The sequence below is a fragment of the Pseudonaja textilis genome, chromosome 7 (genome assembly GCF_049901715.1).
Source record: "Pseudonaja textilis isolate UNSWEBS1 chromosome 7, rPseTex1.2, whole genome shotgun sequence".
Lineage (NCBI taxonomy): Eukaryota > Metazoa > Chordata > Lepidosauria > Squamata > Elapidae > Pseudonaja > Pseudonaja textilis.
In genome coordinates, this window is record NC_141996.1 from 53838429 (window position 1) to 53866000 (window position 27572).

At 36.3% G+C, this 27572-nt stretch overlaps 2 protein-coding genes across 2 annotated transcripts; both read right to left on the minus strand.

Annotated features, from left to right (window-relative positions):
* Window positions 1-247: 247 nt before the first annotated feature.
* On the minus strand, window positions 248-3487 carry LOC148125338 (trefoil factor 3-like). Its single transcript, XM_087937899.1, has 4 exons — window positions 3440-3487; window positions 2569-2765; window positions 1107-1239; window positions 248-707 (listed from the first exon to the last, which is right to left on the minus strand). Exons 2-4 carry the CDS (start codon window positions 2684-2686, stop codon window positions 704-706), a joined length of 255 nt encoding a protein of 84 aa, XP_087794025.1. The 5' UTR covers window positions 2687-2765; window positions 3440-3487; the 3' UTR covers window positions 248-703.
* A 7144-nt stretch (window positions 3488-10631) lies between these two features.
* LOC113444757 (uncharacterized) lies at window positions 10632-25992 on the minus strand. The gene is made up of 10 exons (XM_087937865.1): window positions 25866-25992; window positions 25653-25767; window positions 22960-23112; window positions 21260-21415; window positions 20086-20232; window positions 19194-19363; window positions 17410-17497; window positions 15727-15873; window positions 12805-12954; window positions 10632-10654 (listed from the first exon to the last, which is right to left on the minus strand). The coding sequence occupies exons 2-10, from the start codon at window positions 25732-25734 to the stop codon at window positions 10647-10649; spliced, it is 1101 nt and encodes a 366-aa protein (XP_087793991.1). The 5' UTR covers window positions 25735-25767; window positions 25866-25992; the 3' UTR covers window positions 10632-10646.
* Between the last annotated feature and the right edge of the window lie 1580 nt (window positions 25993-27572).

A 27572-nucleotide genomic window follows, 5' to 3' on the forward strand; every position in this document is an offset into this window, starting at 1 on the left:
TGACCACCTATATGAAGTGGTTGCCTACCTATATCTATTATAACAGCTAGAGCTGAACTAGCAAGTGCAAGGATAAGAAGATAGGAATTCTGCTGCCCCACAGGCCAGGAGCTGAATGAATCTCCTGCTAACTAAGTTACAGTCTTAAAGTTATTTATAATTTTTAAACTAAATGGAGGCAAAACCGGAGGAAAATGAAGAACAGTTATTAGTAGTATGTTTTAAAAAGATGGAAAAATGCAACTTATTGACTTTTTTCAATCATGTTTTAATACCTTTCACATATATGTTTCATCATATATTGCTGAAAAGGTGAGCTGTTTATGACATTTTTCTAGATTTTACAGTGGTAGCAAAGCTTAACAATAAAGGCGTGGAGCTGAGATTGTCAGAAATGCTAAGCCAGGCTGCAGTAAACAAATAGGTCTTCAGAATACTTTAAATATGGAAGATTTTTAAAGCCATATGAAAGTATCCATACTTCTTCAATATGTCCCCATCCGAATATTTTGGCAGGATAACTGAATTTCCTGCTAGATGATTTATTGAATAGGGGATGCCTGTTATATCTCACCTCCTGCAAGAAAAGCTACAAGACATTCAATAAAAAGCAGATAATATGTCACACCATTGTTATGTCCATCTTGTTTCCATTTCAATTCCATTCAAATTATTTTTGATTCCAGTTTCCATTTTGGTATAATTATCTGAAGGAAAGGAAGAAACAAGAAATCAGTTAAGTTGTTGTATATTTATTTGTTTGTCTGTTTATTTAATCTGTTGTCTATCTCATTTCAGAATGGCTCTGGGTGGCTTGCAGCTTATGCTGTCTCTTTGAAAAAAATGAAGCTACTTCTATGTACTTCCCCCATGTGCTTAAACATTTCAACAGAGACAAAGGGAATCCATGTTTAGTCAGCAGTATCAGCTCACTCAACCTCATGAAAACCAGGTGGCAGTAGCAAGAGATCACTCTAACGAAGTCTTTAATTGCACCCATTTTTCATCCTTCTTGTTCTCGTCTTTCTGCAAATACATCTTTTTCTTTTTTTTGCAAGAAGGCTCTAAAGAAGCAGGCAAATGTCCCACCGAAATGTCTTACTCACCTGGGATAAAAACACCATTTTGCATTCTTGTATCTGCTATCAAAACAACATTTTTTATTTAAACATGTTCGTTTTGATATTCCAGGATATCCACAATCAGTTCTACTTCTTGGAGGTACATTGCATTTCCCACCTAAGAAAAGTATAGAATTCAAGTATATAGAAATGGTTTAATTTGTATTTAGTACAAAGTGATGTGGAACTATAAGTTTAAAAAAGCATGGGCAGGCAGTCATATCAGTAAAATATTTCTTTGACTTCCAGGTGAAAATTCTTTATAGGCAAATTCTAAAACTTGTGCATCCCATGCAAAACTTGTGCATCCCACTCTCCTCTAACCTGACGCCACATCTGAATTGGCATCAGGCTGGAGAAGGAATATTTGGACTTAAATTTCAAATTAAACAATACAGCTAATGCCCCCAAATTCTAATGTTCAATTTTATCACTCTTAATTTTTACCAAATTAAGCAAATATATATATATAGCTAAACCTTGGACATCTAATTGACTGATTTGACTTTCCTTCTTGAAACCTCAATGTTAAATGCAGATAGATGTTAGCATCTGGTTTGCTCCCTCCAGAGCCTATCCAGAATGGGTGAAGTAAAAAATGTAGTTTTTCACTGCTATAAAAAGCTTAAAAGCATAAATTTCACACAAACACACTCAAAAAGAATCACACACCTGGTCCCAATTCGACATATTTTTTGGAGTGTTGTCCTCGACATCTACTGTATAAGGCAGCTCTTGGTCAAATAAAGTCATGCTGTTCTACCTTTTAAGCACAAAGGAACTAATTCCCAAGTTGGCCTTCAGTTGCACCATCATGTTGAAATGACTAGTCAGCAATTAGGATATTCATTGGGCCAGACACAGAGTCCTCTGAATTCCAGAAGTGCCAATGTCATATAGGCAAATGTGACATAACTATCCTGCTTTCTTACTCGACTATAAAGAATGGCATTCAATCCGGTCACTACTGCTTTCCAGGCACATTTTTTCTCTGACTATAAGAAACAATATGTTCATAAAGGCATATGGCTTTCAAATGCTATGAAAGAGGAACATAATTGCAGAATGAGCTGTTGGGGTCACCTTGATAGTCTAAAAGCTATGCAAACATTTAGAATTGCTGGCTGGCTTATGTGGTTTTCTACGGCTGTGCAATAGCTCAGTGGTTAAGATACTGGTTTGAGATCTAAGTGTCATGCAATGGGGTGAGTTCCCATCCTTGCTCTAGCTCCTACCAATCTAGCCATTTGGAAGCATGTAAATGCAAGCAGATAAATAGGTACCACTTCAGTGGAGAGGTAGCAGCACTCCGTGATGTCATGCAGGCCACATAATCACAGAAACATCTTCGGACAGTGCTGGTTCATTGGCCCTTGAAACAAAGATGAGCCCCACCCCCTAGAATCAGCAATGACTAGTGGGGTAAAATCTGCAAGGAGTCCTTTACCTTTTCGTGGTGGTCTACGTGGTGGTGGTCTAGGTCTAATGGGTATTCTAGCATCTGTCAGAGAGCTGAATCCAAATATCAGAGCAAATGCCAGCAACCAGAGCCATTTGCAGTTCATTTTGAATGTCAGTCTTCACCGAGAGACAGATTTATTGAAGAATTCAAGAATATTGGTCTCTCTGTGTGTGATCTGATTCCTGAAAAGAAAGTTGCAAAATATTCAAGCATGTTTCTACTACCAGATCTTCAGAGGAAGGGAAGTGGTTTAATGCCCAAGTAGTTATTCTCAACAACACCTTAAACACCTTCGAGTTAAAAGATTCCTCTATGTGTCCTCTAAATACACAAAGGAAACCATATGAAAATGTGTATAAAACAGGTTTTGGGGTAATGTGGAAGGTGTGGTACGTAGGGTGATTGCAATGAAGGAAAAGAGAGGGAGGGAGGGAAGAGCTGTGGGAGGGCATAAGAACATTAGGATGTATCTTCTATCATTTAAATGTCAACCATAGTAATTGCAAAGAATTTGCAAAGAAAATTTTGATCTAAGCTCAGCTATCTTAACGAAGTATTAATTTGGCAATGTTTCATACCCCTCTAAACTGCAACCCTTGTAAGATTTCTGTTAAAAACTCAATTACATTACTCTCTGCAGGGTTAATGGAAGAACTAAGAAAGACATGATTGTCAGTGCAGAGACCAGAATTGAACAATAGACCTCCTAATTCACCAGGGAGAAGATGTACAAGAAGAAGAACCTAGGACGACTGCATAAACACCAGGGCAAACCAATTAAACCGATTCTATCAATGCAAATCAAATGTCTTATAAAATGCTCACCTAATTCATTGTTGGATTGCACATAACTTACCTCTCTTGATGTGGGTGTTCAGAATTTCAGGAAGAGCTTCCCACCCCAGAATGAAGGTAGACATGCTCATTTATATGGTTCAGAAAGTCCTCCTTCTTCCTGTTCTAGTTCCACTAACTGGCCAAAAAAAGAGAGACTTAGATTACCAAAAAGAAAATCATACGTAATAGATTATTGCAGCAACATTTCTGTTGATACAGTACACCTAGTTTAACATCTTAGATAATTTCCAATACGTTTGTGGTCACAAGAACCCATTGTTCCCCTTATTTTGTTTCTCCATGAACAATGCCTGAAAACTGCTTTTCACTTGCAGGGTCTTCAGGTGAGGAAGAACCAGCTGAAGAAACATTTTTGCATTACTTTCTCTTATTAGCATTGCTTGTTCTAGTTCGCCTGACAAATATTTTGAATGCTTTCTGAGAAAGACTTGAAAGTTTTACAATAAAATTGCTCTTCATCTGCAACGTTCCCCAATGAAGAACTATCAGTCTAAGAAATGTGTTTGCATTGCTCTCTCAAATTAGCTTTGCTTGTTTTAGTTTACATGAAAAATGTTTTGAGTGCTTCAAGAGAAGGGCTTGAAAGCTTTCTAATAAGGTCTTTATCATCTTTTAAAACAATGCTCTCTCTGACAGCAAGAGGCAGGTTCCTAGAAATGCTGTACTTCATTCTTACATAGCTGCAAAATGTTCAAACATGTTACATAAATTATCATTTTATCATTCATCCACTTTCTTTCTGTAGTTCTGGATGTGTCTATCACCATTTCACTTCTGAAGTTCTTGTGGTAATTATTTTCCACAGTCACATATATTCTAACTATTTTATTTATTGTATAAACTCCATTAAATTGTATGCTGCATCAAGTAACATGGTGAACATTTTGAGCATTGATTTTGTTATTTTCATTTTCTATTCTTTCATCAGAACTTCCTTTTCTTTTTTACTTTTACTTATTTGTTTGTCAAACATGTACAAGATAATAGGTATAAGTATGAACATAAACAAGAACAAAAGAAGTAAATACAGATAAATGGGGACAGTAAGACTGGGACGGTAGGCACACTGGTGCACTTATGCACACCCCCTTTAAGGACCTCTTAGGAATGGGGTGAGGTCCATGGTAGACAGTTTGAAGTTGAAGCTGTGAGGGGTTGAGGCTGTAACAATGGAGTCTGGTAGGTATTGACCATTCTGTTGCTGAAGTCGTATTTTCTGCAATCAAGTTTAAAGCAGTTTACTTTGAGTTTGTATTTGTTGTTGCCCATGTATTATTGTGATTGAAGCTGAAGAAGTTATTGACAGGAAAGATCTTATAGCAGACTATTTTGTGAACTATGCTTAGATCAGACTGCAGGCGGTTCAGTTCCAGATTGTCCAGGCCCAGAATTTCAAGGCATAGGGAATTCTATTGTGAGTGAAGGAGTGGAATACTTTTCCCAAGAAATATCTCTGAACCCGCTCAATTGTGTTAATGTGCAGGTTCCAGGAGGATGAGCTGTATTCGAGAATTGGTCTGGCAAAGGTTTTGTATGCCCTAGTTAGCAATTCAATGTTGCTGGAGAAGAAGCTTTGCAAAATAAGGTTAACAACTTTTAAACCCCTTTTTGCAATGCTGTTACAGTGAGTTCCGGGGGTTAGATCATTTGAGATAAGTACTCCTAGATCCTTGACAGAGTGAGGGTTGTCTATGAGATTGCTTCCTCCTAACTTGTATTTGGTGTTCTGATTTTTTTTTTTTTTTTTTTTGCCAATGTGTAGGGCAGAGCATTTGTTAATTGAAATTTGGAATTGCCAATTGCGCAACCATTCTGACAAGGTTGCCTTGCAGGGCAGCAGTATTAGTGATGTTAAATAATTTTACATCATTAGCAAAGAGGACGTAGCTGCTTTTAATGTTGTCACATAGGTCGTTATGTAAGACAGAAAGAGCGTGGACCCTAAGACACTGCCTTGAGGGACACTGCTGTTAACTGATGCTGGATTTAATAGGGGCTTCCCTATTTTGACCATTTGTTGCCTGTTTGACAGAAACGTGGCTATCTACTTGTGCAGGGGTCCGGAGATGCCATAAGAATTAAGTTTCAGCAGTAGTTTGTCATGCATCACTGAATCAAAGGCTTTGCAGAAGTCTATGTAAATGGCATCTATTGCTTTACCCTGGTCAAGATGTGTGGTCCAAATGTTTCTGCAGTGTAGGAGTTGCAGATTACAGGAAAAAAAATTCCTGAAACCAAACTGCTTGTTAGAAAGTAGGTTGTTGTCATGCCCCTGTCGGAATCTGATTCCGAGGGGGAGATCGAGCAGCTGACAGGGAATGGGAGTGTGGCTCTGGTGTCTGTGGAAGACTGTGAAGGGCACAGTCCGGCTGGGCAGAGCAACGGAGAGGTAGAGCAAGGCAGAGGGAATTCAGAGGAAGATCCAGGCCCACCCCCCTCTTCATCCTAGAGCACGCAGGGAGGAACGGAGAAGGGAGTAATGTGAGTAGCATGGCTTATGGGGGAGGAAAGGGCACTGATTCCCTTCATTAGCTGCAGCTGGGAAAACAGTGTTTTAAAAGGCAAGTTGTGCACAGCAAAGTTGAAGGAAGCAAACCATAAGTTATCTTTCTTTGTTGATGCTTATCTGGGTTCTTGGTGTCTTCCCAACTGTGTCTGTTTTGTTGGCCTTTGAAGTCTGTAATTCCTTATCCTGCCCTGTCCAGTTAATTGCTGCAGTGTGGTTTGTGTGGATTTTTATTTACAGTTTATATTACTTTGTTTTCAGACTGAATTTCCTTCATTTAAAGACTGTTCAGGGGAGAGATTTTTCTCCAGCCAAAGGTAACTGGACATTGGGGACAAAGTTGGAGGTATTAAAGGGACTTTTCTTACTTATGTGACTGTGTTGCCTTTGTGCCATGCCATGGGTTATCACATTTGTTTGTTTCTAAGGTTAGGGTGATGGATTGGTTTATAATTGATTCCATGACTTTACAGGTGATACAACACAACAAGATTGGTCTAGGGATGACCATGGCTAATGACCATAAATCAGGCAGGGAGCTGGTTCTGAAAGATACCTCATAGATTGTGCTCAGAGGTTTGGCTAGGGCAGCGGCAACCTTTTTCAAAAAGTAGGCACATAATGGTTGCAAGGCTTCGGCGGCGGCAGGAATCCGCTTCTCTGCGGGTCCCTGCTGTGCTTGCCATCAAGGTACCCCCGATCCAACTGGATTTGGGGGTTGTCGCTGCCCTGAAGGGGCAGCGGAAGACAGAGGAGATCCGGGCAGGGGTCTGGGGATATCGCACCCCCCTTCCCCAGCCGGCTTAGACTCCTTTTTCCTGAGACGGTGGAGCGGCTGTCAGTAATGGCAGCCACAAAGAAATCTTCAACCGGACAAGATTGTGCAGGAGGAAGAGCCAGAAGGAGTTTTCTTGGCTGAACCAGGACATTAAGTTACTTTTAAAACACCCTGGAAACCTGACTTTGGATTGATACATTTGTTTCCAAAAGAATTTGTTACATCGGCGAAAGTGCTGAAGGAAAGCTCACTCCCCCTCCTTACGGAGAAAGCAAAGGAGCACAGAAAAACCTGCTTTTTAAAGGTAAAAATAAGCTCCTTGTTATAAGTGGGAAGGAGAGGACTAAAAAAATTTTTTTTAAACTTTGTTGGAGGAGACGCCTTGAAGATTACAGGACCATCAATTAATTGTAATACGGCTTTTAAAATACATTTGGGTTTTTGCCCCTGGAGGAAAAACTGTAAAGAGAAGAAGAGGAAATAATTTTTGTTTGTTTGGATTGTTTGATAACTCTGACATTTGGAAATTACTTTAAGATTGAAAGCATCTGGGTTGTTTTTAAAAACCTATAATGGTACCATCTGTTGATGAACTGAAAATGGAATATGAAAAATTAAAAGAAAGACAGCAAAGTGGCAAGGATTCCTTGGGAGCTGCCTTCCATTTTTTAGAAATGGCGGTTTCTACGTACCAGCAAATACTGGAGGAAGGAGAAGGAGAAGAAGAAGAAGAAAAGGAAGAAGCCATCTTTAATGGACTAAAAAGTTCGACTAAGAAAGAAAATGGGAAGAGAGGAAGGAAAAATGAGAATTTAAGATTTAATAAAACAACCAAGAAAAAGAAGAATAGGGTGAAAAGAAGGTACAATGTTAGAAAGCAATTGAAAAGAGAATTACAACAGAGAGGGAAACTTAAAAAGGGGGAGAGGAGCGGGGGGGTGGGGGGGCAAAAAGACCAGATTGGAGAAGAAAGGGAGGGAAAAAGAAAAAAAAAGCCACGGGCTAGAACAAGATTTTAAAAAGAAATTTTTTTTAGAGACGAAGGATGATGGATAGTGTATAATTAAAGAAGATTCTGCAAGAGTGCATAAGATAGTATTGTAGTATTTGCATTTGAAATAGTTTATTGGAATATTTAATAAAATATTAATGTTTAATAATGATAGATGTTGATATTTAATAAAATATTAGGAGAATGTGTTAAATGATTAATGCTTAGTTATAGTTTAATTTGTTACTGTTTTAATGTTATTATAACCTTAGTATTTTATTTTTTTATTCTAAAACAATGTACTTATCAGAATTAGAATTAGAATAGAAATTATACATTTAACTATACTATAAGTTTACTATTCTTTTATTTTAAGATTTAATATGTAGAATGTACTAAGCAGAATCAGGATGGAAATTATGTATTATTTTAAGCTTTATTTTAGGAGAAGGCGTCATACTTCAAAAAGTGATTACAGGGGAAATTTTTTGTTAAAGAGAAGAGATAAATAGATGTTTGGTAAAGAACGGACAAAAGATATAAGCATAATGACTTTGAAATAAGATGAAATAAATAAAATATAATTAAGAGAGTGAAAAGATGGGAGAAGTTATATAGAAAATATAAAATGGTTAATAAGATATGAAGGGTATATAATGTGGGCATGAATTTGATTTAGGTCTGTCAAAAAAGATGTAACCTGGGGCCAAGTCACTTTTCAAAAGAAGTTTTATGTTTTATGTTTTGTGTCTTGATTATTTATGTTTGATTGTAAATTAATAAAATCTTGGAGAAATGAAATCAAAGGGAGAGAAATTGGGAAAAGACATGTATAAATGATAACTAAGGAGGTGTTTTTTTTCCCCAATGTTTTGCTTTAGGTTATGTATTTTGTGTGCTTATGACTGATTGAGAATTACTAAAACTTTGATAGAAAGAAATATAATTGAATAAAAGTGAAGGGAGAAATAATGAGAAATTTGGAAAAGATATATATGTGTAAATGGAAATGTGATAATGTGGAACTATGTTTTAAAAAAATAATGCTTTATTTGCCTTGTTAAAATTTATAAGTAATTCTTAGAAAGGAGGTTTTATACTTTTATGTGTTATGTGTTGTTTGTCTTCAAAAATCAATAAAACTTGTTCTTAAAAAAAAAAAGTAGGCACATAATCCCTCAGGGCCAATAGATAGGGATGGCTTTAGGTTATGTAGTGCTGTTTCAACATTAACTGCTGTAAAGTCAATATGTAGCAAGTTGTTACAATTTGTTGTGATGTGACTAGGAAATGGGGGGCAGCAGCAGTTGCTGTTGACAAAGACTGAACTGAAGAACATATTAAAGAGGCTGGCCTTTACAGCTTCATCATTACAGTCTTTCCCATTAGGCACTTTTAGGGGTGGGATAGATTTCGAGTCTTTAAATTTGGCATTAATGAAATTATAGAAGACTCAGAACAGTTCGAGTTTAACAGCTCTTCCTCCTGTTTGCAGTGGTGATTGGTACATCTAATCTCCATCTGGCAGCATAAGGTTTTGTAATGGTTCTTAAACTGGCTAAATAGCCAGTTTTGTTGGTTTGCCAAAGAGATTTTTTCTTGGATTGTACTTTTCTTATTGATATGGGTAATTAATTTGTTTTTTGACTTTAGGGGTTATTTTGCAAGTACACAACAAAGTACACGACAAACTACTCCTAAAACTAAAATCTTATGGTATCTCTGGACACCTGCATAACTGGATAGAAGCATTCCTGTCAAACAGACAACAAATGGTCAAAATTGGGAATGTCCTATCAAATTCTATACCTGTCAACAGTGGTGTCCCCCAAGGCAGTGTTCTAGGACCAACTCTCTTCATAATCTATATAAATGACCACTGTGATCATATTAAGAGCAACTGCGTTCTCTTCGCTGACAATGTAAAGCTATTCAACACCACAGACAATACTGCTACCCTTCGAAAAGACCTCAACTATGTATCAGAATGGTCAAACAAATGGCAACTTCAAATCTCAACAAATAAATGCTCTGTCTTACATATTGGCCAAAAAATCAGAAAATAAAATACAAGCTGAACAGTCAAGATCTTGTTGATGATCCAAGCTCTGTAAAGGACCTTGGGATACTCATATCTAATGATCTAAGTGCTAGAGCCCACTGTAACTACATAGCCAAAAAGACATTAAGAGTTGTCACGTTGTTACGGCAGCATTGCATGATGTATCAAGACTGCTTAATTGGTTGCACAATAAGTCTACTGCAGATGGTAACTGACAGTGAGAAAAAGAGGAACTTGGTAGGTGGGAAATAAGTTGCAGTTGGGTAATTGAAGAAGTACAGGAGAAACTTCCTCCTTGCCTCTTGACTTTCAGATTGGTGAAACTGCTGCCCCAAGACAGAGAGAGAGTTTTGAAATTCATTCATTCATTCATTAGTTTGTTTGTTTGTTCGTTCATTCTGTCTGTCTGTTATGTAAGATGTCAGAAGCTTTTTATCATTGACAAGGATTTATAGTAAACTTGATAAAGCATACTAGATGTTCAATTAGCACAAACAGTTACATTCAATTTGTTTTGCATGATTTAATAGCATATTATTAAGATGACATATTTCTAATCACAGGAGCATCTCAAAAATGAAATGTTCAGTTACAAAAAGCTAATATCTCATGAGTAGGCTACTGCATGGATATCAGTACAAGAGGCAAATTTATAATGCATTCATAAACATAAATACATTGCTTTTTATCATCATGATTGCTTTTAGCAGATGTAAAGATGTGACAAAATCTGTAATTAACTGTCTACTATAAAGATGCATTAATGTATAGTGGAAGCCAAAATTACTACAGCACATGGGATACCATGTGCTTGAATAGTTCCGTCAAAAGCATGCTTTTTGTGAAAGTTCCTTCCTGAAGCATCATTTTAACACTCTGAAAAGAAAGAAAAGGGAAAAAAGTTTAAAAATTCAGCTTTTCTCTATTTTTTATTTCTATCAACACAACCCTCCTTCCCCACACCCCAAAAAACCAACAACAAATATTCTACTAGGACTGTAATTGCAAGTTTTTGTCTCTGAATTATTTATTACACCAATTTCCTTCTTACTCTGGTGCTGGTTTCAGCCCCAGTAAGTTAGACCCTCTTTTGTGTGCAATATTCAGAACTGGCTTATATCAAATTTATTAACATCGCAACAGCTTACTGATGGTGTCTTCCAATTGGCTTTATATTTCTCAGTGTTTTCCAGTGTTGTGTCAGGAACTTCAGATGTATACGTTCAAAAGTCAAACATGAATCCTGACATCATAACACAAATCCCACAATTTACTGCTAGTCCTCAACATACCGCCATTTGTTTAGTGACTGTTCAAAATTACAGTGACACTGAAAAAAGTGACTTATGATTGGTTTTCACACTTGCAACCATTGCAGCATCCTCACAGGCACGTGATCAAAATTCGGGCACTTAACAATTGGCAGATATTTAGGAGATGGTGAATCACATGACCCTGGGAGAGTTGCACTGTTCCAGTGATCACCATTTGCCTCCAACGAGCAAAGTCAATGGGGAAAGCCACATTCACTTAAAGATCACATGATTCACTTAACAACTCTGGCAAAAAGCATCTAAAATGGGTAAAATCACTTAACAAGTGCCTTGGAACTTGAATGAAAATTTAGGACTCAATTGTAGTTATAATTAATAACTGGTAGTTACACCGGTTGGATCCCACCCCTGGTTAAGATGCAAATACAAAATGTTGGGGGTTCACAACCTTCCATTGCAGTACACCTTATGTCACATTTTGTCATCAAAATTTGTCGCAGACACATGTCACTCATCTGTAATGGTCCGCAGCATTCAGAACACCAAAAGCATAATCAGAGAAAGTGGTCTCATTGATATTTTACCTCTATGACCCTTAGCCCAATGTCAGCTTCCCCATTCAATCCCAGCCATAACTCCATTTTAGTAAGACATCTATCACTGCCTGCAATGCTGGGGCTGCTTTCAAAATGTAGAAATAAAATTGATGGTCTTAAGTGAATCTAGCTGCATTCAGAATCATCAACCATTGCGTTTTAATGAAAGCAACCAGTGGTCTATGTCAGGGGTCTCCAAACTTGGCAACTTTAAGACTTGTGGACCTCAGTTCCTAGAATTTCCCAGCCAGCTGGCTGAGGAATTCTGGGAGTTGAAGTCCACAAGTCTTGAAAGTTGTCAAGTTTGGAGATCCCTGGTCTACCATTTTATTTATTTATTTAATTATTTATTTATTTATTTGATTTGTCAATTGCTTACAAGATAATAAGTATAAGTATAAACATGAGTAAGAATACAGGAAATAGGTACGAATAAATGGGGACAATAGGACAGGGACAGTAGGCATGATGGTGCACTTATGCACGTCCCTTACAGACCTCTTAGGAATGGGGTGAGGTCATGCTTTAAGAAAATGGATTCCAGACCACATGGCAGTTTCTGCATAAAATAAAAATGAAACGCAATGTTTTCCCTCTTTTTTACTTCTAGAATAATATGAAACCTGAGTTTTGAGAAGATATAATGTCTGGGAATCCCATGCAGACCCTGTTTTTGTTTTGTTTTGTTATTTTTTATGTGCAATTCGCAGGCTACAATTATTTAAATTGGTGACATTGCATCCTGTCATTTTGAGATGGGAATCTCTACCCAAACTGTAGCATAAGCCCTAAAACAGACTTAAGATAGTATAAAAATGATAATAAATAATAAAAGTAATTTCCCTTCCCAAATAATAAGCCAAACATCCCCCAAAAAATTCCTGCAAACAAACCATAAACTAGGAAACAGGGAAAAACATTGATCTAAAAATTAAATGTACATGTATCATTTTAATTCTAAGCTACTGTAAGCAAATGCAATTAAATGAGGAATTCTACTCACAATGGAAAGCTATACTGTACTATGTACCAGAAAGTATCTTACAATGTGTCTCCTATAAAAGGTTGTTGCATTCATGGAAAGGACAAAACCAACATTTGTTCTTACCCTCTTCTGCAAAGATATGAAAAGGACAAAACCAACATTTGTTCTTACCCTCTTCTGCAAAGATATGAAAAAAGCACCATGGGACACCAGGTGGTTTGCTCTCAAAACAGCACTTTCTCCTTGCGCATTCATTGGCAGAGATTCCTGGGTAGCCACAGTTCTTGCGGAGTTTCACATCTGCAGGACACACCTTTCTATCTGTTTTGAAAATAAATTCAGTCAGGCTTAGTGAGTCAGGGCTAGTTGCAATTTGGTTCTGAACAGGGGTGGGATTCAAATTTTTTAACAACTGGTTCTGTGGGCATGGCTTAGGTGGTGGGCGTGGCTTGGTGGTCATGTGACTGGATGGACATGGCTTGGTGATCATGTTATTGGCTGTGCATGGCCAACTCAATATCATTCACATCGAGTCACGCATCTTCTCGCCTGGCCTCTCATGCCTGTGGGGATGCTGCAGCAGTCGTAAGTGTGAAAAACGGTCATAAGTCACTTTTTTCAATGGTCATTCCATACAAGCAAAGTACCAGCAAAGGAAGGGAAAAGAACTCCAGAGACGTTCCTGAGACAGGAAGTCTAATCCTGCCAAGAATGTAATAAGGGTTAACGGAGAGGCAGTTTCTGTAAGCAACAACAGAATGTTTCCTTCCTGCCTTCCTTACAGGATTAGGCCAGTAATTTCTTCTAACAATCGTTCTCTGAACTGCTTAGAATGTCAACAACCGGTTCTAGCGAATTGGTACGAACTGGTAGAATCCCACCCCTGGTTCTGAATATGCTATATATAATAGATTCTATAATACTGTAGCTGTACAACATGCTGTCTATCATGAAAACAACAATTGGGAAGACGCCATCAGGTGTCAGTTGAAGCCATTAGGAGGTGCTGTGTTTTCCATATACAGATGTGCTGCCCCCCATTTTATTAAAATTCAGATTCCATGAACATATTTACTGTGGATAACAGAGGCTGATTTAAAAACTCAATTTAATGTATCATTCAGAAGGAGAAATCTTCATTAGTTCTGTATGTCCATTAAATCTGAAAAATACATAACTTACATTATTTGTGTAATGGAGTCATTTTGCAGATGATGAAAATTGTATCTTGCATCAGTGTATATTATTTGCCTAATATGACATAGATTGATTATGATTTTATTAATTTATTAATTTATTTGATTTTTAAATTAGTTTTACAGTTTTAAATGTGGTTTTTATATTCTGGAAGCCACCTTGAATCACCATGGGCGAATAGGCAGCAATATAAATTTAATAAATAAATAAATGATGTAAAATTTTAACAAAACGTTTATAAATATGAATACCTTGCCTTGATTATTCAGATACAATCCATTATTTCAGAAAGATGACTGGATGGAATTTTTGTCTGTTGCATTCAAAATCCATTAAAAATGGCATCATTAAACTTATATTTTATTATGTTTCATAACAGTAATTCCAACTTATCTGAGCAGAAGGAATAAAGACTAAACATATTGTAGCAGTTAGAAGTAATAGGTTTAATGAAATATGTATCAAATCACTGAGAAATTCAAAACAAAGCTGTATATTCTTCATAACATGTATTGCAAACTATGCTATGTTGTTTAGGAAATCATTTGAGAAATGTGTTGAAGTATTTAAAGGTCTTACCTTAAGGAACCACCAATTAATAATTCATCTAACTGGGCTTGTGTGGGAATGATTGTCAAAAGTAGTTTGGGTTCTGTTACTTCCCAAAAAAGACTTTATCATATAGTTGTGTTACCTTTAGAAATTACTAACAGCCAAGAAAATTATTTATTTAACAGACTATAATCTCTAACATGAAACAATAGGATAAGAACAAATGCTGTATTCAGACAAAACCTAGTAAGCAGTGTGTACTAATAATTAAAATTGTAATGATACTTTTAAAATGCTGACTCAAATTTAAGTAGTAGAACTGCCCAATGCCCAACTGCCCAATGGCCTAATGCATAACATAAATCAATCTCACAGGTCTCCTGCCTCATTTCTCTTTCAAAAGGTAAAATCAGCTGTGCATGTTTCAGTAGAACTCAAAATGTGATGTACAGTATAGCTTTTAAGAGTTCTCTTGATGGAGCCTGATTGTAACAGTCCAATTTTAACTCAATTTGATTGTCCTGTACAGTGGTTGATTTATTCCAAATGAGAGCTTTGAAAATGAAGGTAACACCTTTCTGTAACTCTTTAAAGCAGATATGTGGAGGCACAGCTGTGCAATCCAAGAAAAGACGTGGCTACATTAAAGAGATACAGACAGGATTTACATTTGCAGTCTTCCACTGAAATTCCTAGAATTAAATGAGAAGTGCTACACAGATCATTTTATTTTGCTTAAAAGTTTTTGCTCAAGCAGGCAGCATCTTTAATTATCACAAATTTCCTTAGATACTTTATGTAGATCTGTTTAGATCTATTTACCTTTCTGAACTTCAGCTTCTCCTATTTGTGACCTCAATACTTGATAAACTACCAATTAAGAGTAGATTGGAAAATGGAGTTAAATATACTGTATATTTTGAATAAATAATCAGTACTCCAACTAGCTTTTAAATTTGCTTCTACTGTCATTGAAGATAGATACTATTTTTAGATAATATATTTCTATATATAAAATATGAATTTGGGGGTTTGGGCCATATCGAGAGAAACTTTCTGTATTTGTTTTGATTAAATGAAACATCTCTCCAACTCTCATAGTTATAAGATAATTATAAGATATAAAGAAACCATCTATCCAGGGACCAGTACTTCTCTGTTTCTCTTGAGTCTGGGTTACTCTAATTGGGTACAATTAAAAAAATAAAGAACCTGTGGCATTGTCTCACTTCTACCACCAGCAAGATATCTGTTAGAAAATTCTTCCTGATGAGAGGCCTTGTCTATTCCACTAATGTGTATATTATTTAAGAACTGGAAAAGTCTTTTTTGTATCACAATTACATTTTGGAGGGGTTGGTTTGAAGCACCAAGGGACTCCTGGCACTGTTGAACTGAAGCAACATCCTGAATTTTCACATTCCTGGGGCGTGATCCCAGGAGCTCCACAGTTGGTTCGTTTGTGGGGATCAACGTCACATCGGCATTTTGCTGTCAAAAGACAAAACTCCAGTTATCCCATATTGCCAATGTATGGCAAATGATTTATGCAGAACTTCAGAAATGCAGAAAAAGTGTCACCTCACTTAAACTTTTGACAAGTAAGCGGGTTCCCATTTTTAGATGCTGCTGTGAAATATTAATATAATAATTGTCTACATCATGGTTAGTTTCTGTTAAAAGACACCTTGTGAATGGCACATTGCTCCAGACTGTTAGCAGAATCAATTCAAACCAAGGAATCTTGTTACCGAGCTAATTCCTTGTTGCTGAAATAGTTCATTAGTTGGGTGTTGTTTTGAATGTTTTGCTATTAACATACTTATCCAGAGATGTAAGTTTTAAGAACATTGATGTTGCCTCTTCAGCTTCATCTTTGTGGATTCAGTCATGCTGGAAAGCTCTTAAACCAAAAGCAATATTATACCAAACCACATGGCTGTTAAGTTTTAATGCACGTATTGAGCCTTCATGCTGTCGAACCAGCATGGTCTTTGAGACCAACCTATGTGACCAAACCTATGAGTCCAAATTAGAAGAGGTGCTGGATCATAAGAAGTTCTCTGTGGAGGAAGCAACAGCTCAAAGGATCAAGTGCTGGTATCTCTCTGCATCAAAGAGATGTTGAAGAAAGAGTAAGAAAGAGATGTTGGGGTTGTTGTGTTTCCCTAATCTTATGTTTTATAATTTCTGTAGAGAAAATATTTCTAGATTCTATTGGAATTCTTCACGGGACTTATGGATTTCATTAAGAAGCTATCATCTCTTTCCAAATGTCTACAATTCACATTCCCAGCACTATATTTTTCTTTATCTACTTGTAATGCTAGAACTAAATAAACATGTTTTTGCTCTTTACCCAGAAAATGTAGTTTTCTTCTATATAGCGGTTACCCAACAAGCATAGAAGCAGGACATGGAATAATCATTATAACAATAAGAACAATTTTATACTGGAATAATGTTATCACCTGCAGAAATAATGTCCTTTTCACTGGATATGTTGAATGACAGGCTAGAGACTCATCAGTTGAGGATGCTTCAATATGAATTTCTGGACTAAGAACAGCTGGACAGCCCTTTTTCTGTTTAAAAATTTTATACTGTAAAGCATGCATGCATAGTTTAATCCTTAACTCCCAACCTTTTTGGCTCAACGGACTGCAGCAGCAGAGGCAGTGACAGAAGGGGATGGTTTCATATGTGCAAATTAGCTCCTGTGCCTGTACACATGAAGCTTTGCACTCTTGCCTGTCACTTGCTCCAGCCTGGTTCCCAACAAGCCATGGACTGGTAGCAGTTCTCAACCCAGAGCTGGAAATCCCTTCCTAGCTGATTAATGGTTAATGTCTGATTAATGTCTAACCTACAAGGTTTCGCAATCGCAGAAATAAAATTATTTAAAAGATTCAAAACACCGGCAATTAGTTAAAACTTTCTAAATATTAGATGAGTTAAATATCATATTTAGTGTCTTCCACATTGAAACATTGATGCAAAATGCTCGTTCTAAAGCAAAGTACTTACGTGGAGCTGTTACCCCTTCAAGCAGTATGCTGCAACCTAGAATTAAAATAACTAGACATAACCAGAGCCTTTTCTGATTCTTCATATTCTACAATCCTCGAATTTGGTTCAAAGAGAGTATTATTTATGTGGCATAAATGGAGCTTATTTTATATCATTATGTTTGTATACTTCATTCAGATAACAAATTTCCTGTTAAACTCCACCTCCAGTAAATTAGAAAATGTAATTTAGATTTTTATTAGATATGTGGTGGAGGTATCTGGATAATATTTACAAAGGGAAAATAATAAATGTCAGCCAGGTGTTTATATTAGCCAACTGTCAAATATTGAACAGTTTCAAATGAAATAAATTTTAGAAAACTAAAAGGCATGCCTTTTTTTAAAAAAAATCCCTCTGCTTCATGCCAATACATATTTACTAAAAAAAAAAAAAAGCTTTTGCTCCATTTGTATTTCAATCCAGATACTTCTTTACAAAACTTTCTACTCTGTTCTTTCTGATCCTTTCTGCTGTGTAATACAAACTTCTCCCTATTGTTGAGCAATATGGAAATTGACCGCTCAGGTATGTATGTAGATTGAGTAACGTGCCATTTTTTTTCATTTTCCTCCTCAAATGCACTCATGAAACTTAGGGAACATTTCTTTAACAGTGAATTTAAATTTAAGTGGCAAAATATATATCATTAAATGCTAATACCAATATCAGAACCAATTAAAATTGAACTAAATAAAGCAACAAAGCCATGGGAAAAATCTGTCTTCTTTAAGTCTGGATACTGAAAGAATTGGGACATGACAAGCTTCAGATGGTATGAAGTTCCCATGAAGACTTGCTTTTATGTTGATACTAATCTGGAAGAAAACCAGCTTTGATTTTCTTAAAGGCTAAGCATTCAGGCATGGATGACTTTTAAAAAATACTTAGAATTCAAGTTAATTACAGGTAGTCCTCATTTAGTGACCACAATTGGGATCAGTAACTTGGTTGTTAAACAAAATGATTGCTACGTGAAAACATGACTGTGCTTATGATCTTAATTCATCTTTCTTTTGCTTCAGAAGTTTAGAAGTGTCATAAATGTGAGGATAGGTCACAAAGTTATTTTTTCATCACTGTCATAACTGGAAACAGTCATAGTACGAGGCTAAATGAGGGCTACCCATATAGCTTTAAAGTATAGAGAATTGCACCTAGAATTGGAAAGATCTTCAAATGGAGTAAGCATGGTTGTATTTGCTCTGTTCTTATTTAAAGACCTAGTTCCCATATTTTGGACCACCTGTATGGCTAAGATATCCAAGGATATCTTTTTGTGTACATGCCTTTACAGTTATCTATCCAAGAAGTGGCAAGAGTCTATCATCAGTGTGTTATAGAAATGGCCCTATTTAATCCAACAACCAAAGCTGAAAGAATGCCTTTAAATCTGTGCATTGAATACAAACCTTAATGTACTTTCAAATTGTTTATTTTGAATATTTAGTCCAAATATGTACCACATGTGGTGAATTGGCTATTATTTATAATTCAAATTGTGCAAAAATATGAAATTGCTGTTGATTAATTCTTTGATAATTCTAGTAATGATGCTACAGTTCTTTCTCCTGAAAAAGTGAGAAGAGAAACAGAAATACTCTCAAAATATTGAACACTAAACCTTTATTACAACAATACAAAGAATATGAGCAAATCTCCATACTAATGTTATGTCAATTGGCCTTCACTCTGCAAGCATTTCTTCAAACAAACCATATTTCTTTCAATGTTGTTCTTCAGAGAGAATAATTTCCTTGTTTTTCATGCGGATGGAAACACCAGGGGACTGTTTTGGCATACTGGTAATGTTCATAACAACATCCTCTGGCCATGCATTCATCAGCAGAGATGTCAGACGCTCCACATGACACTCGTTTCTTGGGTGCCATTCCACATAGCCTTGCAGGTACTTAAAACAAAATTACAGAAAGGAAGTATAGTCTTGCTGTCTTGGAATATTTTCTTTTGGTGATAAAGCAATATCAGAACAATGGATGTAGAAAAATGATACGATTCATCTTAGTGGAAAGATTCCCCCATCTCAAACAAAAACTTACTTCTTATTGGTATTATGATTATTATAATTATCATTACTCTGTGGCTTTGCACGTACACTGAGAGCTTCGGCACAAGAAACAAATTCCTTGTGTGTCTAATCATGCTTGGACTAATAAAGTATTATATTATGAATTAATTTATATAATTATTTATAATATTTCTTTGCTCCCTTTAAGACAAAAGTCTGCTATGGCAGCTTTCAGAGATAAAACCATTCTATTATAGAGTCATACTATAATAATAGGCAAGCAATGCTGATAAGATAACAATTAAAATTATTAAACTTATCAGGGCTGCCTGGCAAGCCACTACAACAATACTTCTTCTTCACGGAACTCAGCACATTTCCATGAAAGTCAAGACTCAGTTTGATTAGATAAGATGTTTTATTTCAAATATGACTGATGCTAGCACAACAAAAATCCACTACTGAACAGCCTAAAAAACTTTTTAAAATCTCTTTCCTCCTCCCCTCCCCCACATCTACGTCTATCTCATATCCTATTCTGACTTCAGATTGATTTTCTGTCTTTCCGTTTCAGATAAATATGGCTCCCATGGATGGATACTTACCTGTGTTTGACAGAGGATGAAAGCACCACCGGGTATTAATGTCATATGAATTGAAGCAACATCCCTTTGCTTGGCATTCCTCAGCGGTGATGCCTGGGTAACCACATTCTAGCCTTGCACTTCCTTCCATTACACAGTTTTGAGAAGCTATTCAGAAAAATGAATCACATTACATACATAAAATCATCCTTCTTTATATTTTTCATTTTAAAAAATCTGGGAGAAGTGTAGAGTGGATGATCTTTGAAAACATGATATGAATAAATGCTTAGTGAGAATACTTAAGAAAACTTAAGCTTAAAAAACCCAAACACAAGCATTCAAGTAACAGAAATCTTCTTCTGGGTGGACTGTAAATTCTGGTTTTTCTGCAGCCAACATAACAAACTAAAGAGATGGCTGCTTTGGCTTTTGATATGGACTGTTTCCTGGTATGATTTGATTGCTTATTGTACCCTATGACTATGATTAAATGTTGTTCCTTATGATTCTTGATGAATGTATCTTTTCTTTTATGTACACTGAGAGCATTTGCACCAAGACAAATTCCTTGTGTGTCCAACCACACTTGGCCAATAAAGAATTCTATTCTATCCTATTCTATTCTATTCTATTCTATTCTATTCTATTCTATTCTATTCTATTCTATTCTATTCTATTCTATTCTATTCTATTCTATTCTATTCTATTCTATTCTATTCTAAGGCTCTTACATACATGTTACTTCTTTGAGGGTGTCAGCATACTTTTACCAGAAATTGACTTGTGAGCTGGTTTTGCTTTTTTCCCCCTTTTTCTGCTTTTTATTATGTTAATATAAATATTGACACATTATTTCATTTCAGTGCAATATTTACATAATATGCTAACATTATTAATGTTATTTATTTAGATACTTTAGAGAAGGGGAGGTTCCAGCCTTGGCAACTTTAAGAACCATGGACTTCAACTCCCAGAATTCCCTAGCCAGCCATCATGGCTGGGGAATTCTAGGAGTTGAAGTCTGCAAGTCTTAAATAAGAGGGAAAAAATGGATTTTAAAGAAAATGGGGAAAAGTGGATATACATTTTATTGCCTTTCTTTCTTTCTTTCTTTCTTTCTTTCTTTCTTTCTTTCTTTCTTTCTTTCTTTCTTTCTTTCTTTCTTTCTTTCTGAATTCAAAAAAATACCTACCTTCATTTACCGGGGGATGAAAACAAGTTGGTGCACCAGGTGCCTTTAGATCAAAGCAGCATCCAATTCGTTTGCACCTTTTGCGTGTGATCCCTTGATAGCCACACTCCTTTCTTTCTTGAGATGGAACTGTTTTCCTTGCATAGGTTACTGAAGCTGTTATTGTAAATAATATTTAGGTCACTGTATTTTCCAGATAACAAGCTTGGCTGTGGCATAAAAAATAAAGTTGCATGCTGCCTGAATTAATATTTATTACGAATGGCTTGAATTTGACTAATGTCTGGTCTAAGGGTTTTAGGTTTGTTTTATTAGTAAACCTGACAGCATGGCTCCATCCTCATAATAGTTTAACGCCAGAAAAGCTGATCGCACAGATTTTATTTAATTATTCATTCATTTTTTAGTCCTTATATAAGTTGTTCCAATATGATCCAAAGAACTTTGAGTGCCTCTTATTTCTCTCTTAGCATAAGGATCAGAATAGATGAATACTAAAGAAACAGTAAACTCAAATTACAATTGCAAAACACCCAGCAAACAAGGAACAATTGTAAAATAAACATACAAAAGTCATGATAGCAACAGCAATAGCACTTAGACTTAAATACCCCTTCACAATGCTTTACAGCCCTCTCTAAGCAGTTTACAGAGTCAGCATATTGCCCCCAACAATCGGAGTCCTCATTTTACCAACCTCTGAAGGATAGAAGGCTAAGTCAACCTTGAGCCAGTGAGAATCCATTTCCTGGCAGTGATTAAAGTTAGTCTGCAATACTGTATTCTAACCACTGTGCCACCACGGCTCTTGGTGCCAGTGTTGGTGAGCTCACTACTAGCAATTCCACTTACAAAGCTTTTATACAAATATACACACATGTTTTAATGGCTCTGTTAAAACTTAACAGGGTGCTAAAACTTAATTTGGTTTTGTAGGATGCTTTTCAAAGATGCAGTTATAATTAAGAAGGCTTTTGACTGCATGGCCCCCGAAAAGGGAAGTTCTGTAAATATCCAGGCCTAAGTTGTGTAGAACTGACAACCAGCACCTACACTACCTGGAAGTAGTGTAGTTTTGGAGTATAAAAACAACCACCTCTCAATATTCCCATAATTACTTGAATCAATGCATTTCATGGTAAAAATTTCCCATACTAACAGTTTCTTACAGGATGTTGGTCTATGGATGGAGATTTTCCACCAACTATATGCATTAGAAATATCTTTGACTGGGATTCTTTAAAGCTACAAAATATTTATTTAATCACTGTGAAGACTCTCAGTCATCCAGGTCATGGTTTTCCCAAAGGTGCTTTTTCAAAAGGCAACTGGACTTTGTTTTTCTTTGAAGACATTTTGTTTCTCATCCAAGAAGCTTCTTCTGTTCTGACTGGATGGTGGAGAACAGAAGGGTTTATATTCCTTGCAGTCATCTGATCATTAGCACTCTTTCTGAAAGTTATTGAGGCCACTTGGAGGTTTATCTGTGCTCTCGGGGTCACCTGAAGAATGCAGATGGGTGTGGAAATTTTGTGGAATTACTAAAAAGACTATATAACAATATAATTTCCAGCCATTCCAGGAAGCAAGTCTAGTGGTCAGGAGCTCTAGAAGCTGTAGATTAGCAGCATCTAAAAGACTGATATCCCATTTTTGGGATCACCATGACCTGGATGTCTGAGAATCTCCATTGTCATTACCTCTTTCACCTGATGGTTTGAAGCACCAGGGGACATCGGGCACTGATGCATCAAAGCAGCATCCATTTTCTGTGCACTGCTCTGCAGTAATGTTTTCTGAAAAAAATCCACATTCCTCTCTTTCACTGGTTTCCATTAGACATTGGCAGGCATCTGTTTGGAAGAAAGGAATTGGGCAGTTGCCTGCAATCTTTTCTTCTTTGTGAATACATTTTTCTCTAATTCAGTAATCAGTATTTCTGACTAGATATATTTACCAGGGCTCTTTTTCTGATATGCTCATTTCATTTTTTTCAAAATGGAAAATACAAGAATCATAATACTGCAGATAATAACCAATTATTTAGAGATAAGAATCATTCTGTACTAATATTTATTAATAATACATTTGGAACAATCACAGTTGTTATTTCTCTGCAGATTGGGTGGATCGTAGAATCTTAATTATGAGTTGTGTTCAGATCATCCCATGATTATTAATAACAGCTTCTTCTCTGTATGGTTTTACAATTTCTTAACATATATAGAAGATTGATATAAATATTCTCTTTTATATTAACTACTGGTGCTTTCAGTGAGACTATAAATAAATCCAGTCTATTAACCACACCACACAGACACAGATTGTTTAATATACTAAGAAATAAAAAACTCTATCATATAGCCATAATTTCAAAATATGTTGGCAGGTTCCCTACATAGATTTACAGTGTCTGAACACCCAAATCCCTCATTGATTCCTGTAGACTTTTAACAGAACGTATTAAATCTAGATTCAAGATTCTCCAAAACGTTTTCTGGTTGTAGGAAATACACAAGGATTAAGTTTCTTTATGGTCTAGAATTCTGATGGCCTATTTTCTGGGATAGCACATACTAAATCTCAGCATTCTAATCTGCAATAGTGTCGTGTGGAGAAAATAACATGCACTCAATGAAGTATTCACACAAATAGATATCCTAACAAAAATTCTTAATCCCAACACTTGGGTGACTACACATATGTCACCATTTGCCACCTCTCTCCTCCTCTCCCTTGCAAACATCCCTGCTTGTAATTTCCCCTGAGTACCACTGGGACAAATCCTTTATGCTATTTGCCTAGCTAATTCAGCTCAGAAATCAAATGTTTTCTGGTTCAAATACTTTGGATGTGGTTACCAGATGTCCGTCAAAAGGAGACACATCTTCTGCTTTGTCATCATGTCCTCTGTCCATCAGACATAGTCTTAAAAATCAAATATTATCTGGATGCCTAAGTATCTTCAATAGCAATAGCACTTAGATTTATATATCGCATCATAATGCTTTACAGCCCTCTCTAAGTGGTTTACAGAGTCAGCATCATCTAGGTCCTCATTTTACCAGCCAAAAAGCTCAACCTTTTTGACTTAGGTCAGGGGTCCCCAAGCCCCAGGCTGTGGCCTACTGCCAGGCCATGACCTATTCGCAACTGGGCTGCGCAAGAACCGAGCCAGTGTGCAAGCACATGTGCGCAGCTTGGCTTGCATGAGCAATGGGCCAGCCTCCATGCACATGTGCTGTGCATGTGTGCACATGCACACTGTCTTGCCACTTGTGCAAGTTGAGCTGTGCTGCCCGGTTCCCTACTCCCTCTGTGCTGGGCCCCCAAGCCTCAAAGGTTGCGGACCGCTGACTTAGGTTGACTGGTACCCTCCAGACTGCCTTCTGCCTGAAACTGATATGACCTTAATCACTTAGTTGATGCAGGCTATTGCCTCCTCACTTGCTCTAGTACATTCCTGTGACTGGAAAGCTAGTCTTTCTGATGCTGGAAAAAATAATCTCATATAAATGTAGGTCTAGACATGGGTTGTTGGTATTTTTTGCAATTTTTCACTGTAATTTTTATTGTGGAACTAAAAAAAAAAGTATGCTAGCATGTCTTCCTTTTTCTCCCATTTGATCTTTTCCCCAATTTCCATGTCTTTCTTATCTATTCATGTATCTGGTAATGTACCCACTACTCCAATGCTTTTGGGTGGTTCTATGATGCCTGAAGAGATATAATAAGAGAGCCAGACATAGACCCAAAAGTGAAAATAGTGTTCTGAAGAACAATCATGTATATGTCTATTCAAAATGTGTACTAATGAGGCCCTTGACTTTAGAATTCCCACATCCTTTAGTTGGGACAAACATATATTTGGGTTATGAACTATATCACATTGACATACAGCCATATGAGTAAAGATAAAAACTTTGCCCTTTCCAGGTATCTTTGACTCTAAGGGGAGGTGCTCATCTCACTAGTTTCTTAGCCAAGGGAATCAACATTATGCAGATATTTCTGTGGTCATGTAGCCAGCATGACTATATGCCAAGGCACATAGAATGCTGTAGGTTGGCAGGAGCTGGGACAAGTAATGGGAGCTCACCCCATTGCATGGCACTCGAGCCTCAGACCTGGGCTGTCCAACTTTCCAGCTGACAAGCTCAGTGTCTTTAACTGCTGAGACATTCCCCCCAACCCCCGTCATATATATTCATATAATTATAATGTATTCATATGAATATAGAGTCATATATATTCATATGAATAAATTATAATATAGCAAATAAAAATAAGTCTCTTGTCCATTTTTGCTTGCCTATTAATCCATTAATAGTTAACCCATGACTTTATCATCCATTCACCTTGCTTAAGTTATTAATAAATATTATATACTTACATGGTGGACGATTATCCTTTTGAGGGCAAACAAATCCAAAACACAAGGCAGTAGCTAGTACTAAACAGGTCTTATATTCCATTCCTTTATCTTCTATCTGTGCTCTTCAGTGTTCCTTAAATATATAAATACACATGATCATAATTTCTAATTGCAAGTCTCTCTCTCTTCAAAAATGTTGCAGCACAGTTAAGATTAATTCAAAACACTTACTTGTGGTTGTGATTCTATAACAATTACCCAACTGAATTACCCAACCATAAAATACTTCAGTCCTTAAATACTGTAAGCGTTTTTAATCACATGGCAAAATAACTTTCACTAGATTCATAACAATAACAGGAAAACATTTCACAGCCAAGAGTTTCACTTCTCCTGCCAGTATTTTTTGCCCTTTCTCAACCCTGGAGAGTGTGGTTGTGATATTATTCCCATTGAAGACTCTGGGCTCTTCTGACAGTTTCAATTTTGGGGGTGAGCTTCAGAGAGGTTTGGATTATATTTAGTTCACATTAAAGCTGTTTTCAGGACAAAATCTTGTATTTTATAGACTACAAGCCTGACTCTTAAAAATAAATCAAATAATATAGCACTACTTCTGATTTTTATCTTCCTTCTACTTAATGTGGAGATAATAAGGAATTATTATCTTTTAAAAGTATTTGTACAATGTATCTACAATGTATTCTACAATGTACCTCATAAGTTTTTTTTAACTCTTTGTTGTGACAAAATAGTCCTTTTGGGCTTTGTTTTGCAAGGATGCAGACCAAGCTATATAAGATAGAGGAATTATCACAGTTCCTTGCTCTGCCTATGGTGTATGAGTATCCCAATACTTCTAATCACTGGCTTTGCTGAAGAGAGCTGCTGTCTTGAACACAAATAGCTTTTGTATGATTGGCAACATGAAATTCAACAAACTAGAAATGAGTTTGCTAGTATATAATACATACCATTGCTAAATATTACATAAAGTAAGAGGCAGATAATTTAGTTAAGGCCAACACTGAAGTGTCACATTTGGTTATCCAACATCTCTTGCAGACTTTCACCAAAATGCCATCCCGGATATTTCCACAGTTCAATTCCTATCATTCTAAAGTTCTTTCAGGGGAAATTTATCCCCACCATCTGTAATTTAGGCCTTTAAATTTAATTCTGTCTTCAAAAACAGAAGAAAATATAAAAAATTAATTATCTTCTGTATGACAAGCTATTGAGTATTTAAGGAGTGCTTTCATGTCTCTCCCCCATGTTTCCTTCTCCAGCCTAAATGTAGCCAGCTGTTTTAACCTTTGCCCAGGGGTCCTTTGCCAAACCTCTTAGTATCTTTATTGTCCTCTGGAATCATTCAATTTTGTCTATATTTTTCTTGAATTGGAAATGTTTCTGCTTTTTATCATCCTAATCAATCTTATCTAATGATCTGACTAGTACAGCATAAAGTGAAACTATTGTTTCTGTAGCAAGTAGCTTATGAAATTGTATCACTACAGATTTCCATCTTGAGAGTTAATACCTGTGGGAAAATGTTAATATTTCCATATTTCCATATAAATTCACTGCACCTGCCCCCATACTTTCAAAAACAAATTCATCTGACCCTACCCTATCCCACAATTTAAAAATATATTTAAAAGCTTAATTATTTTAAATATCATTTGGCTTTCAAAAGCACTTACAAAAAGAAAGCATAGAAAAAGTCAAAGAAACACATAAAGATTTTAATCTTACCTGAACTGTTGAGAAGCTAGAAATATTTGACTTGTGCTACAGATATGAATCCTGGAATAATGCTGCATTTCCTGCCTACTTGGGGCCCAAGCATCAATTTTGTATAATGCCTCTTAGTCTGTGAAATCATATTTTAATGACTGTGAAGTTACATCATGCATTAACAGAGTCTGCAGTGCTTTA

What these genes read in the sequence shown, in the direction of transcription:
- LOC148125338 (XM_087937899.1), bottom strand. Translation starts at nt 2,686, where the DNA reads ATGAACTGCAAATGGCTCTGGTTGCTGGCATTTGCTCTGATATTTGGA. An exon ending in ACGTAGACCACCACGAAAAG is followed by an intron (nt 1,240 to 2,568) that starts GTAAAGGACTCC and finishes TACTTTTCTTAG; the next exon opens with GTGGGAAATGCAATGTACCT.
- LOC113444757 (XM_087937865.1), bottom strand. Translation starts at nt 25,734, where the DNA reads ATGGAATATAAGACCTGTTTAGTACTAGCTACTGCCTTGTGTTTTGGA. An exon ending in CAAACCATCAGGTGAAAGAG is followed by an intron (nt 21,416 to 22,959) that starts GTAATGACAATG and finishes TTACAATAACAG; the next exon opens with CTTCAGTAACCTATGCAAGG. An exon ending in CAAACCAACCCCTCCAAAAT is followed by an intron (nt 12,955 to 15,726) that starts GTAATTGTGATA and finishes TTTTCAAAACAG; the next exon opens with ATAGAAAGGTGTGTCCTGCA.